Below are 14,791 nucleotides of genomic sequence, written 5' to 3'. Positions count from 1 at the left end.
GGGTCTTCTTCATAAATTCTTTGCCTAGGCCAATGTCTAGAAGAGTTTTTCCAACATTTTCTTCTAGAATTCTAATCATTTCACATCTTAGGTTTAAGTCTGTTACCCACCGTGAGTTGATTTTTGCGAGAGGTGAAAGGTGTGGATCCTGTTTCAGTCTTCTACGTGTGGCTATCCAACCATCTATTCCTTTGTGTCAGAGGTGACAAATTCAAATGCCTACCAGGGACTGGACAGGTAATTTTAAATGGAGAAACCAGGCCTGGTGTAGGAGACACTAGGGACAGGAGGGAGTTGTGGGGGATGTGGAATATTTAAAGGGGCAGCCACTACTTAGCTCTTTCCAGTAGCTGCAATGTGATAATAAGGGTCCAAGGATGCCAGAGTTTCTGATTTTTATAAGCCAGAAATTGGATTTTTATATGAAATCTCCCCATGGTCTATTTTTAACTATTGACTGATAATTCAAAATCTTTAGAAATAGCGACACCATGAGGGCCATACAAAGCCAATCTGAAGCTAAATCCTGATAGTTACCAGTTTACAAACTTTGCTTTAACTCTGCATTAAAGGCCCACTCCTGTGGGAAACTTCTCTCAATACCAGGTATCTACCAACAGCTATGGTCCCTGAGTCAACCCTTCTCTTATACACTTACAATTTCAATTCCTCTAAATCAGTAAGTTGTAAACAGGAATATTTACTGGAAGTACCTAGAGGGCTTTTTTCATAATGCCCATCCTGGGTCCTAACCCCAGAGATATGGAATATGGAAAGAAAAGTCTCTATGTTTAACTAGCAGATGTAGCCATGATGGAGATGGCGCATTTTGGTGTGAACATTAGTCATCTTCATTGCTTGTTTGGGGAGAGCCACTTCACTTGACCTAAAAGGAGAGCCACATACTTCTTAAAACACAGCTTTGGCGTGATTCACAGTATTAAATGAAAGCGCCAAAGTCTTGTGTTATATAGTAGCAAGTAGGACATATACTGGCTTGGAAGATTTTGAGAACAGTGGTCAACCCGCATCCACTACCACTAGCTCCATGGACCGTTAAGGAAAGGTGGCAAACTCTTAGGACTTTAACAGTTGTGTCATTTAAGGACCCTAGTATAACATCTCAACTTCTCTGATATCCCCATGGGACATCAATATTGAAGATAGCAAATCTGTAAGTGAATTATTGACAATGGCCAAAAGCAGGTTTTGAATATATGTCCATATGCTGATAATGATACCACATTATAGTTGCTAATGCTTTGGCATTTTCTAGGGATTTTCACCTATATTTTATTGGAGATTTTTAAAAGTGATTAAGCAAATGAACTTTAAAGTCAGGTAGACCTGCGTGGGTTTGAATCTCAGCTCTATTACATTTTCTGTAGATGTTTGCCTGTATTTTATAGGAGATTTAAAACAGTAGTTAAGTGAATGAGCTTTCAAATCAGAAAGAATTGTTTGGGTTTGAATCTCAGCTCTGTTGCCTGTAAGGTATGACTGTGAATTTTGTACCCTCCCTAAGCCTCAGTCTCCTCCTCTGCTATGACAGTAGTGGTACCTACTTTATAGTTTTGTAAGGACTGCTCGAGATGATGCCTGTAAAGTGTTCAGCATATAGTTGTTGCTATTTTTGTTGCTGTTTTATAATTTGATTTTCATAATAATCTTAGGAAGAAGGCAAAACAAGGTTTTTCCCCAATTAAAAGACAAAACCGAAGTTCAGAAAAGTGAAGTGGTTTGGTCTCGATTACATGGTCACCACCAAATCCTGTGTCTTACTGCTTTATTCTAGGGCACCATCATGTCATGTCATTTTGTTTCAATTTTTTATTGAACTGTGATTATACACACAGAAAAGTATGCATATTTATAAGTGGCACATATGTACACAAACCAGACATTCCTGTGTAATCAGTGCCTGATCGGGCAACAGGACAGGGCAGCGCCCCAGAAGCCCAGTCACTCTCCTGCACGGTGTCCACTGTCCTGACCTCTCCCAGCATAGATGGCTTTTGCCTGTTGCACCATTAGTTTTCATCTAATGTGGCAAAAAGGCAGGTCTGTGAGTGTCTGCCTCTGCTGTGCTTTCCCACACATAGAAAACCTTTCTCTTGTAACCTGGTAAGCTGGTAAGCTCTGACTCGCGCTTTTAAAACTCTTCTCCGGGAAGCTTCGCTTAACCAGCTCGACAGACGCAGTGTTTCCTCTCTTCGCCATTTCGTCTACGCACATCCTGCTTACTGTGGGTGCTGGACTGAATTGTCACTGTAAACACGTCTTCCTTAGTGACTAGAAGCTCCTTGAGGATGTCCCTCAGTGCCTAGCATAGGGCTTGGCACAGATTATGGGACTAAAATAGAATTTTTACACTGAATATTCACAAACCAGATACTGCATTTAAGGTCATTTTAATTTTAGTAAATAACATTTAGACACAGGAAATGCTGAGGGAATTTCCTAGCAACAAGGCAGGCTAGCGAGGAGTTAAAGGCTTGTTTTCCTCAGGTATCTAAAATTGACACATTCTAAAAATCCATACATCAAGCTGTGTGTCTTTTACGGAAGCTCCTTTCTCCTACAGTCAAGGCCCCGTTATCTGACATCCTCCTGGTTCTTACTGTGCTGAATGATAAACAGCATGTTGAAAGCCACCTTTAGTGGTTAAAGGTAAGTAGAGAAAGACTAGAACACAGAGATTTAATAGTCTACTCTGCTATTGCTAAGGGCTTCATATTCTTTTCTATAAAACTTTGTTCCATTTGGTTTAACTTAAATGTAACTTGTCTTTTAAAAATTACAGATCATTGAATATGAAAAAAAACAAACCCTGGGACAAAATGATACTGGATTTAGTTGTGATGGCACAGCTAACACATTCAGGGTCATGTTCAAAGAACCTATAGAGATCCTGCCCAACGTGTGCTACACGGCATGCGCAACGCTCAAAGTAAGAGTCGCTCACGGGTTCCAGACAGTTTCCTCTTGAATGTTGACTGTTGTTACCTCTTGAAAGCGCATTTTAGAAGCCGAGAGTCACTGACAGTAGAGCCCTTTAGAAACAGTGGGGGACAAGGGGGCACAGAAAGAAGATGGGAACTAAAATAGTGAGAAAAGAAGTGCTTAGAAGCAAACTAGTGAATCAAAAAAAAAAGAAAAGTGCTTCTCTGCACAGCTCTGTTCTGAAAGAGAGTCCTTCAGAAGTAGCCCTTTGTGTAGGAAATTGAATGTTTGACAAAAGAGAAAATAATTACTTTCTTAAAATCTTTTCACTCTTCTCTAATAGCTGAGCTCTCCATTCAGTATTTTTACTCATTAATTGGTTTTTTAGTAAAAATTTCATTTTTCACTAAAAGACTTAGCACAAAATTTTATACAGGAGCTATAATGAAATAGAATATTAATCTAATTAAAATGCCAAATTAAATTGAGTGCTTATTAAATGAAAATCACTAAGGAACCTTGCGTTCTCATTTAGGGTCCAGATTCCCACTATGGCACAAAAGGACTGAAGAAGGTCGTGCACGAGACGCCTGCTGCCAGCAAGACTGTCTTCTTCTTTCTCAGCTCCCCTGGCAATAATAACGGCACCTCCATAGAAGATGGACAAATACCAGAAATAATATTTTACACATAATCGAGTATTATATTACGTCTCGGCTAAGTAGTACCATATAATCTAGTGTCAAAAGCATAAATAAGTGGCCACAAAAAAATGGTTTGAGTGTTATGAATATTTATAAATGTAAGATAAGAAACATTTTAGTTTCTTAGACAGAAAAATGTTGATTTAAATCTCTGCATGATTTAAAAGCAGATTTTCCATTTTCTTACAACCTTAGAGGAAAAGAGAACTGGGTTTAATTGTTTTTAAAAAGCGCAGCTATTTCAGCTTCATCCTATATAATTTCATAGATCAGTTGACTCATGGACTTTTCAATAGTTTTGGAATTGAAAGATTCTTGTTATATATATAGCTGTTTTTTTGTTTTGTTTTTGTTTTAACCATTTTGAAGGTTAGCTGAGATGGGCAAATAGGCTTCGCTGTTTTCAAGGTTGGATGAGATGAGATGGGTCAGCATTCTTACAGAATTCCTATTAACTCGAATAACTAATTTCAGAAAATTAAGAAAACTGACTTTATATTTGGGGGTTTGAAATATCTGATAGCATTTGGAATAATGCTAAAAAACAGGCCTAATAAAATGCCCATGAAAATTTTCAATGCATTTACAGAAAAAGATATTTTGTAATAGTATAGTATTGTGTTACTTAGTACAGTTTTAAAATTACAAATGGAGTTTGTATAAATTCACAATAATGTGATATAAACAAAGGATCTAAAGGTACAGTCTAAGACTGGATTCTTTATCACTAACCTGCACCGCTGTTCCTGTCCGTGGGGTGCTGCCCGAGTCCCAGGACTGAAGCGATGATGGTGATGATGATGTACTTCCGCATGGCGATAATCCTACACAGCAAGAAATCGGAAAAATACTGACATTTCTAACAACTACTCTGAGATATCCCACAGAATCACTCCTGCTGAAAAGTATGCTTTCTGCCACCTACATGTTTCTATCCAATGTTAAAATATGTTTAATATTGTGACCTCATTAATGTCGCTGGTGCAGCTGTGCTGGGAGGAGCTAGGAAGTATATCTGGCAGAAGGACATTTATATACTTCCTTACAGAGCAGAGTTTTTTAATGTAAATGAAATAACATTCATTTTTTTCCCTTGAAAGTGATTCTGTTATAAAAAATTTAAGTGTAATTAAGTTTAAGGTATGTCATATAGTTGTGGAAGATAAATGAAAAATCACAATTCTTTTAAGTATCAACTTAAGGATTTTTTCTAAAAGTAAGTAATTAGGATGTAAAAAATGTTCATCTGAAGTAATATTTCACTTTATATTTTCAAGAAGGTAGTGACGTGTGTTGGTGGCTGAGGTCTCTTGAAATTGCTGGGAAAAAAAGGGAAAATTTTCTATCTCTGGTACCACATCCTTATGGATATAAACCTCAGTTAACTGGAATACTGATGGCATGTATGGTCCTGTGGAATACATGGTCCTGGTTAACTAAAAATCAACCAGCAAACACTCTAGTAACCATTACAGGAAGAACTTCACCTTAAAAAGCACACTAGGCCAGAGATAAGTGAGTGTTTCTTAATGTTTGAGGCATCTCACATGTCTCAAGTATATTGTACTGAACAATGATTGTAACTGGATGTGGCCATAGAAGGGACAATAAACAGAAGTGTTCGCTAACATTGGGATATTCCCTGGAATTTAAAAAAAAATAAATATATGTTATCCTTTTATATTTTTGTCATTTGTCTTTTTCATCTGAAAATTGAATATGAGATACCACTCTGGAACAAAAGTTCTAGTTAATTGAGGTTTAACTCTAACCGAATTGGAGCAATGCAGCCCAAAATAAGAGTGCCTTGCTGCCGCACAGCAGTACGTAGGCACCACGGCAGCAGCAACAGTTGCAACAGTTGCCGCATCTGTTTCTTTTCTTTTTTTTTTTTGAGACAGAGTCTCACTCTGTTGCCCGGGCTAGAGTGCCGTGGCGTCGTCCTCGCTCACAGCAACCTCAAACTCCTGGGCTCAAGTGATCCTCCTGCCTCAGCCTCCCGAGTAGGTGGGACTACAGGCATGTGCCACCATGCCCGGCTAATTTTTTCTATATATTTTTAGTTGTCCAATTAATTTCTTTCTATTTTTGGTAGAGACGGGGGTCTCGCTCTTGCTCAGGCTGGTCTCGAACTCCTGAGCTCAAACAATCCACGGTCCTTGGCCTCCCAGAGTGCTAGGACTGCAGGCCAATTGTGAGCCACCGCGCCCGGCCCACATCTGTTTCTTGATCACTTTTCTGTGGTCTCAGGTTTTTCTCCCATATTCTAAGCTCAGGAGGTAGAGAATGAAGAATGGAAGATTGCAAGAAATAATCTTGTTATTTACTCTGTTATAGTGAGACAGTCATCTCACATTGTTTATTAATAATAGCTACTCGAGTGGTAAAACTATACTGGGCTCTGCACTAAGTACTTTATATACATTCTTACTCGTTTCTCACAGCATCAGTGTGAGATAAGTACTATTATAACACCCCTACACAGGCAAATTAATGTTCAAAAAGGTCAGTAAGTAGTAGGAGGTGGAATTTAAACCCATTTCTATCTCCCAAGCTAGAGATTTCAAAGGAAGAAAATCTGGTTTTGGTTTAACACCTGGCTCACTTCTGCTCAAGCCTTCATGCTGAGTGGCTCGGTGTCCATGTGGACAACCCTTCCACACCTAGGTTTCCAGTTTCCTTACTTCCAGCAACCTGCAGCATTCCTTCCCAGGACCACACCGTGCACGCCGTGGTGATGTGGAATTGCTCTGCCTCTGAGATAGTAAATTCAGACATCCCACTCTGACCACAGCGACGATGCTACTTCCAGCTCTCGTTTGCTTTCTAGTTCACCCATTATTGACCCTGAAGACTGCAGCCCCTTGACCTCTCTGTTCTGCCATCTCTCTACTTCCTTCCCTACCCAGTTAGACTCTACCTGTGAACTCCCCCCACCTTCTCCACCTTTGATCTTCAGTCACTTTAGCCCCTTCATCAGTAACCTTCAACCTACATGTGTACACCTGGATCAACCCAGTTGTCTGCCTTGTCTTCAACTTCTGGCTGCTGGGTCCAAGCATTTAAAATGATAGAACGGTATAGATCGGGACTATGATGATTTCATGGTCTCCCTTAACTGTCAGTGCTGCTGGGTTTCAATTGTCGGCTCTTTCCCATTCTCCAGAGTCCCTGTGGATACGTGTTCCCCTTTGCTCACAACGTCAGCACCTCCCCAGCCTTAGCTAATGAAAGAAATTCCAGCTTCTGTCACCACACCTGCAAATGCATCTACATGTGCTCCCGAGCTTTCCCCTTTCTTACGGAGGAAGGAGCGTCGAAGGCCTCCTGTAGTCAGAGCCGTCTCTGCACACGTGCTCAGACCGCCCCACCGCAGGAACGTCCCTCTGCCGTAACGGCTCCTCTCCTGGCTCATTCCTGTCAACCTTCAAATACAGTTAACTCTTATCCAGCTGCAAAAATAAAGGTGTGTGGATGTCATGTGCCCCCTCAGATACCAGTCACTCCCCAGCGAAGTCACTGAGTTGTTCTCTACGCTCATTACGTCCATTTCCTCCTCTCCACTGAAACCACTCCTGCCTGGGTCATCAACACACTATTATGTCTAAATTCTGGGGACACGTCTCAGTCCTTGTTTTGCATGCTCTGTCTGTGGCATTCATTGTTGGCTACTCCCTCTGTAGTACCCTCCTGTAGCTGCCGTTACACTGTACTCCTGCCTCTGGACAATGTCCTCTGGTGACTTCTCTACCTGCCCTGATGGTCCTGTCCTGCACACTCACGCTGTGCCGCCCTCTGCACCTTGCTCTCATCCATTTCCACCGCTTCAGTTGCTGCCTGCTTCCGGAGGACCCCAGAATCTCTACCGCCCGCCCTGATCTCTCAAGCTTCGGCTACCCCCTTAACATTGGTACTTGGATGTCCCACATAATGAGACCACATAATGGTCTCAAACCATTATGCCCAGAACTGAACCCCTCAGACTCCCAACCCTGTTCTTCGGGCCCTAGACCTGGGCATGTCCTTGACTCTCCACTCTCATTCCCACATTCAGTCATTCCCCAAGATCTGATCATCCCAGTTCCTGAACGCCCTTGAAATGGTCAGCTCTTCACTCGTGCTGCAGCTCCTCTAGTTCAGGCCATCGCCCACTGAGGTGGCAGCTCTCCCTACCTCTGGCTTTCCCTGTTGGCCACAGTGCAGCCGGTGGTGTTTCTGGAATACAACGAATTGGACTGCCAATCCCTAGCTTCACACCCGTCAGTGAGCCCGTGATCTCGCCTCTGCCGACTTCTCCAGTTTCATGTCTTGCCATATCACGTGTCTCAGTATATTTCCTCTCCATTGTGGGATCCTGTGCGCCTGGCACGAGGTAGATGCGCCATCGCTACACGGAACGTACCCAAGGGCAAAGCCGGCACGAGGCTCTGTGTCGACCTGTGGGCCGCAGGAAGCAGCGGCCCTGCACCTGCTGGTTGGCTGCAGGAGCATGAAGGTCCTGTGTACACTTTGCCGCTCACTCCAATCCTGAGAAATGACAATACCTTTCAAAGAGAAAGTGACGCAAGAGAAGACCAGAGGTGACGCACCTTCCCACCCGCTGAGGCCCTTTCCAGTCAAGAGGGGCCCGTGCAGGTTCTGGAGGAACGAGACTCGCTCCCGCCGGCCGCCAGGTGTCGCCCTCGGGCCGGAGCGGAGGCGCGGGACCCTGGGGCCGCTCTCGTCCGCTGCGTGCGCAGGCGCACGGGGTCCTTCCGGCGGCCTCCCCCGGCCGTGATGCTGCGACTCGGCTGCGGGCTGAGGCAGCTCGGGACAGCGCCAGGTGCTCGGGCCTCCGCTCAGCTCCCTTGCGGCGCCGAGATGCCTAAGAAGGCTGGTGCGACGAACAAGGCCAGTGGCAAGTTCCCTGGGCAAGAGGGCGGGCCGCAGGGCTAATCACTGTGGCGCGCGGGGGCGGAGTGGGACCCGCGGGGTGGGGGCAAGGCCCCGCCAGCAGCGCGTAGTCTCTCAGTTCCGGGGCTCAGGACAGCGCCTCTGCCCCCGACTGGGGCTCCTGCCGCCCGCGCCCCGCCTCCAGGCTGCGCCGCCACCCGCCGGGGGACGTCCGAGCACTGGCCCCGGCGGCACACGGGCTCTCCCGGGCTAGCACTTAGTTCCAGCGGCACCGCAACGCCTGCGCTTCCCTGCGCAGCCCCTTGTGCGTCCTGCCTCCCTACCCTGTCTGCTCCTGTCCCTTCCGGCAAGCACGCACCACTCCCGCTTCCTCCCACCGTCTTTGCGTGGCTAATTTCTGCCGGTTTCTCAGACTTGGCTCAAGCACTGCCTCCTGGATGCCTCCCCGGTGTAACGTCCTGCGCGTATCTCCTGGGTGCACTCAGCACAGTGTTGCAGTTACACTTGCTCTTTCCTCCTCGCTGCAGCCCGCACTGCTTAGTTCATATTTGTTGAATGAATCAAAGTTCCTAGCACAGCTTAGGTCACATAATAAATAGGCCTTTAAGTATCAGTCACTGTTGTTCCTTCCTCCCCCCCCCCAAACACACGCACGTATACGCTTCCAGCCTTAGTAGTTCACAGACGTTTACTAGCTCCTGCAGGGTGGGATACGGAAATGAATAGATGATCCGTGTCTCTGAGGAATTGGAGACGGTGGGAACCAGCATTAAGATACGGAAGCCAGTCAGGTCTCTTCCAAGGGAGGAAAAACGCTTTGTGGGGTTGATGGAAAGGCTTCATGGAAGAATTGATTTGAGTCTTGAAGGCCATGGGAAAAGCATTCTAGGCCTGAAGTCCCTGGACACGCTGATTAGCCTAGTTTGTCTCCGTCAAGGGTGAGTCAAGGGTGAAAGGGAGTAGTGGAAGGATTGAGTTAAATGGGTGGGAAAATATTTTGTAACCTGTAAAGTTGTGTGGTGGTTGTCATTTTAGGGTAAAAGCCAGAGCAAGGAACCAGAGGGACCACTTCCTCCCCTAGCTCCTGTGGCTGTTGATCCTAAAGGTTGTGTCACCATAGCCATCCATGCCAAACCTGGCTCCAAACAAAATGCCGTAACAGGTATCTGTGGACACTGGGATGGGATTCATGTGTGACTCAGGTGTCCCCTCCAGCCTCCCTTGCCTTGGTTGGCTGAAAGCTTGTCCTGTGACAGTGGAGTATGTCTTTCACATCTGCAGTTAACGGTTTCTCCATTTTAAAATTCTAGATTCTAATTTAAAGGTGTTTGAAAATGAATATATGATATTTAAATCATGCCAAGTTAGATGAAAACTATTGTATATTCTCCTTTTAAAAATATGGTATTTTAGAAAGGATACATATGGAGACATATATGTAGCCTAGATTATTCTTAGTTTGTCCTGTTTTAAAGCTGGAGACATTGACTAGAGAAACAGGGACATTTTGGTCCAGTTTAATGATCACTGGCTTAAGGAGGGGGGAGAAAACCTGAGATCTGAGACCCCTGGTCAATTCCTGTGTGAATTTGTTTTAAATTAAAACAGTATAAAACATTATGTAGGGGCCCAGTTTTTTCATCCGTCAGATGAGATAGTTGGACTAAGAGGGTTTCAGGCTATTTCTGGAGCCCTGGAGGTGCCCAGGACTCTGCGCTGGGCAAGGGAAGGCCAGGCAGATGGGGCTCCTGAGTAGCTGTGTTTACATTTGTTTTAAACATTTTAAACGGATTCTAGAGAAAATTGGGAAAAAGGAGGGAGTGTGAAGGAGAAAAAAGTTTGAAAACCATTGATCTGAATTATTTTGAAGATCTTTTTCACCTCTAATGCTCTGTATTATAAATTATATTTTGAAAACAAGACTCCAGAATTGCTGTGCTAGGCCTGGTTTGTGCTAATGGCCCTGTTAGCTTGTCTGTATGGCCGGACCCTCCTTGGCCAGCATTTTCTAAGAGTGGCTGTGGACACTGTCTACTGTTGAGATGTTTCATTAAATCTAAGATGGCATCAACTATAAGGTACACAGTATTTTATGTACAAGTGAGAAAAATATCCATATCAACTGAGTTTGCATTCATCTGTTATAAGGCACATCTCAATTTCAAAGGTGTTAAAATGTGAAAAACTATGCATTTTAGAATCAACGACAGGCTGGGAGGTGGGTTTTTTTAACCACCTCATTCTTGTGGATGCTATGGCCATGTTGTTTACACAGACAGGGTGTAAGTGTGTGGAGATGCCTGAGTAACCCCTCGAGCTGTAGGATCAGCTCAGGCTTGTTTGCAAACTGCTTTGAGTAAATGCTTCTCTGTCTCAGAAATAACAGTGGAGAATTACAGGCGGGTTACTCTTTATAAAGGCTGTATTGATGGGGAGGTCAGGACCGCTGTTCTTTGTGCCTGGATTTTAAATCATGAGTCGAAATTTATTTTTGAATCATCATCACTTTCTAGCCATGTGAGATTGGTACATCTTGTTGCTCTTGGTCTAGTTACATCAGACCAAGTGCAATTTCTAGTTGTGTAAATCCGGGATACTCCCCAGGATCCTGTAGGCCCATCTTGGTCAGCAGAGTTGGGTAAATATCTATTTTCTTCTCTGGATTTATTTTCTCTAATGGTAGAGGCATATTTATGATGTTTATGTTCCCTTAGTTGTGATTAGTTTAATCATTCGTTTCTTCATTCAACAGTTATTAATTGAAAGTCTATTTTGTGCCGGCAAATGCAAACTCTTTTACAAAATATCTGCACTTCACGAAGAAAATGAACTTACAAGGATAAAGTCCACACTGTTTTCATTCCAGATTTGACAGCAGAAGCCGTCAGTGTAGCTATTGCAGCACCGCCATCGGAGGGAGAGGCCAATGCTGAGCTCTGTCGGTATCTGTCCAAGGTCTTAGAACTCAGAAAGAGTGATGTGGTTTTGGATAAGGTAGGTCTCTATCTGTCTCTCTTGTTAAACATTTTGATTATTATGCATCAATCATGACTCAAAATACTGATTTTTTTTCTTTTTCAAATAATTGGAAAGCCAGTTGTTTTAACTCTCATATTCATTTAACCACAAAAACCTGTGAATTCTTCCTATTTGGTCTGCTTCATTCCTACTGCCCCAGTCCTTATTCAGGCTGTCCACACCCTGTTCTTACATTTCTCAGCTGCCATCATTTCCAGCATTTTCTCCTAAGTTTATTCCTGAACGTGTCAACAGGTTAATCTTGCTTACTTCTTCCCTGAAGTTGTCACCACACTAAAAAATCTGAAGTGGTTCCTGGTGTTTGTTATCTCCATTAGTGAATCCAGCAAGGATCACTGATCCCTACGCTGCCCTTGCTCACCTTCCATTAGGAAGACAGCAGTTCATATGAAGTCGTTAATTCGCAAGGTTTTGTGCTGGGGGTGGATATCAAAATCACTTGCGAATGATTTCTAAATCACCTGGGCATCACCCTAGACTTATTGAAACAGAATCTGCAGGAGTAGGGCCCATCCATGTTTATATTTCTTAAAGCACTGCTTGTTTTACAGTGCTGCATTATATAGCTCCAGTCCGAGTTCCAGCTGGCGTTCAAAGTCATTGATCCATACACCGCACCTAAAAATCCATCTGAATGTCCCTCCTGTCATTTCTGATTTTTGGCTAGTGCTCATGCTCTAATGTTCGCCTAAAAGGTACTCCTCACCTGTGCAGATTCCATCCATCTAGATAAATCCCTGCTCAGATTTTATCTTTAAATGATATCTTTGAAAACAAACCCTTTTAAAAGTTTTTATGTGGTTCTGAAATTATAGCATATGGATATATGATTCCTTTTTGTTTGGAATTTTCAGAAATGTTTAAGGATGTAGAGAATAGCAATTTGTTTACATTTAGAATTATTTTATGCAAAGTTTATAAAGTTGCAGTATTTTTGTATTTTAACAGTGATTTTCATTTTTAATTTAAATAAAAAATTACTTGAACCTAGAATGTTATAAAGATTCTATATTCATTTTGAAATTTTAATGCCTAGCTTTTATTATTAAAGAAATTGATGTATGAAGGTGAAAACCCTGGAGAGTTGTAAAAATCTGTAGTAAGGTAGAATCTAAGAGATAGTGTTTGGTTAGACCAGAAGTGGCCAGGAGAAAGCAGTACCCAAGTCATCAGGAAAGCCTGTTGGACAACCGAGGTCTGCTATCTCTAATAGCATGGGAATGTTCAGTGTGGTTCTTTCCTTTTGGTCCAGGGTGGTAAATCTCGTGAAAAGGTGGTGAAACTTTTGGCCTCCACAACTCCAGAAGAGATCTTGGAGAAGTTAAAAAAGGAAGCCAAAAAGAAATAAAAGCAAGAAATGAAAAATGCATCACTGGGAAGCTTTTTTGTTGCTAATGACGAAGAGTCTGTTAAATAGGAAAATATATTTGAATGCACAGAAGAACATAGGAAAATATGTATATATTTAAATAAAATTCAAAAAAGTAGAAATTTTTAAAATACTGTACATTATTATATAGGTTCTAAAATCCCTGACTCCAAACAGCCTGGAATGTGTTATTCTGATTTCATGGCATTACAAAATAACAGAGCTGGACAGGGTGTTCAAGATGACCTGACTTAACACCTTTCGTTCTGTGATGGGGCTTCTGACATCCGGAAGTTGAGAGACTTATTCAAGGTCATACCGTGCAAGATGGCAACTGGAACCCAGATCCCTTGACTCCTTGTTGAATGCAATTTATCCTGATTGTAAATGAAAATGATAATATCTCCACAACAGTTCTGGAATTCTGGAAATTGCCTTCTAATCTAGTTTACAAATGGCAGAGAAAAACCTGTCATGGTGCTTCGTAGTCTTACCTTATATTTTAAGATGTTTATCTAAATGCAAAAATGTTTTTCACATCCTTTAAAGACTATATGAACTTTTTGTGAAAAAGTAAGAATAATCAAGACTTGTAATTTAATATGAATTACAACTTTTGAGACATCACTGAATTTTCTTCTTCATCCATGATGACTTGCAATCCTCTAATCAGTAGTTCTTATGAATCTCCAAAGATCCTTAAAAGAAGAAAGAGGACCTGGAAGCTATTTTCAGTATTTGTAAAAGCCCATGAGAAATCACATTTATATTAAGGTTTCGAAAGCTAATAATAAATACATTTTTACGTATTCAGTGCATGTTATAGTAATTTGGTCAGGTAAATAATTACCTTTGCGGAGCGGAAGAGCTGATTTGCAGTGTGCTTTGTCTGATAAGTACATGAGAAAAATGTATCGATGGACAAAATCATTAAAAACACAAAATCCACAAGAAAGACCAGTAATAAAAATTCGTGATGGAAAAAGCTAGAAACCATCTAGAAACAACTCTTATTTTGTTGATAGGAACCAAGCGCAAGAAAAGTTGGGTGGCTTCTCCCAGATCACAGTGCACGTTAACAGCAGAGCTTGGTTTAAGCTCAGCTGCACCGTCTTCTAGACTATGCCAGGCTGCCTGCGAGTGTGCCACTGTTTCACATGGTCTTGGCTTCAGCACTTTCAGTGTGTTCTGTAAAAGCATTTTACTTGTGGTTTCTACGTGAATCATTGTTAGGATGCTGCCTTTGACAAGTAACAGAGAGATAGCTCCATCAGGCTTGAGCAGTAATGGGATGTATTAGCTCATGAAGCTGGGAGATCCGGCAGCAGCGTGTACTTAGCAGCTCAGTGATGTCATGAAGGACCCACTTTCTTTCCTTCCCCTGACTCTAGCAGTGCCAGCTTCATCCTCAGGCCCACTGCCTTCATGGACGCAAAAGGCCACCGCAGCTCCAGGTTTCACATGCACGTATCGCCCCCTCCAGCAGGAAAAGGTCCCCTCTGAAGAGCGCTGGTGTTTCTTTCCCAAGAGCTCGCAATCAGCCTCCTCTCATAGCTCAGCCCAGGTTAGGTCACATGACATTTCTAAACCAGCCTCTGTGGTCAGGAGATGTCATTCTATAACACAAGTTCCCGAAACCAGTAACTGTAGAAAAGAGAATTACTTTAATTGTTTTAGGCCAATTAAGGCCCATCCCAGAGCTGGAGATAGGGTCGCACACTCCGAAGCAAAGTTTGAGTAGAGAGAGTTCACTTTCTGAATAAAGTTGGGAAAAGTCATGAAGAGAGGAATGATGCTGCGTAGAAACCAACAATTTCTACTACACCAATCTATTTACTTCATT

General features: G+C 42.7%; 2 protein-coding genes across 3 annotated transcripts in view; both read left to right on the top strand.

Moving 5' to 3' along the window:
* Positions 1-5,282, top strand: part of BTBD1 (BTB (POZ) domain containing 1) — a 73,595-nt gene extending 68,313 nt beyond the window's left edge. Inside the window, exons 7-8 of the mRNA XM_012656536.1 lie at positions 2,804-2,950; positions 3,479-5,282. Coding sequence (XP_012511990.1) covers positions 2,804-2,950; positions 3,479-3,637 — 306 coding nt within the window. The 3' untranslated portion in view covers positions 3,638-5,282. The remainder of the gene's footprint in view (positions 1-2,803; positions 2,951-3,478) is intronic.
* Positions 5,283-8,394: 3,112 nt separating this feature from the next.
* LOC105820117 (chromosome unknown open reading frame, human C15orf40) lies at positions 8,395-13,010 on the top strand. Of its 2 annotated transcripts, none has more exons than XM_012656538.1 (4): positions 8,395-8,537; positions 9,576-9,702; positions 11,407-11,534; positions 12,832-13,010. In XM_012656538.1, exons 1-4 carry the CDS (start codon positions 8,424-8,426, stop codon positions 12,925-12,927), a joined length of 465 nt encoding a protein of 154 aa, XP_012511992.1. In that variant the 5' UTR covers positions 8,395-8,423; the 3' UTR covers positions 12,928-13,010. The 2 variants fall into 2 exon arrangements, with proteins under 2 accessions (XP_012511992.1, XP_012511993.1); XM_012656539.1 differs by lacking the exon at positions 12,832-13,010 and adding an exon at positions 12,131-12,179.
* The last annotated feature ends 1,781 nt before the right edge of the window (positions 13,011-14,791 follow it).

The sequence above is a fragment of the Propithecus coquereli genome, unplaced genomic scaffold (genome assembly GCF_000956105.1).
Source record: "Propithecus coquereli isolate 6110/MARCELLA unplaced genomic scaffold, Pcoq_1.0 Scaffold507, whole genome shotgun sequence".
Classification (NCBI taxonomy): Eukaryota; Metazoa; Chordata; class Mammalia; order Primates; family Indriidae; genus Propithecus; species Propithecus coquereli.
This window is presented reverse-complemented; position numbering and strand designations above follow the sequence as displayed.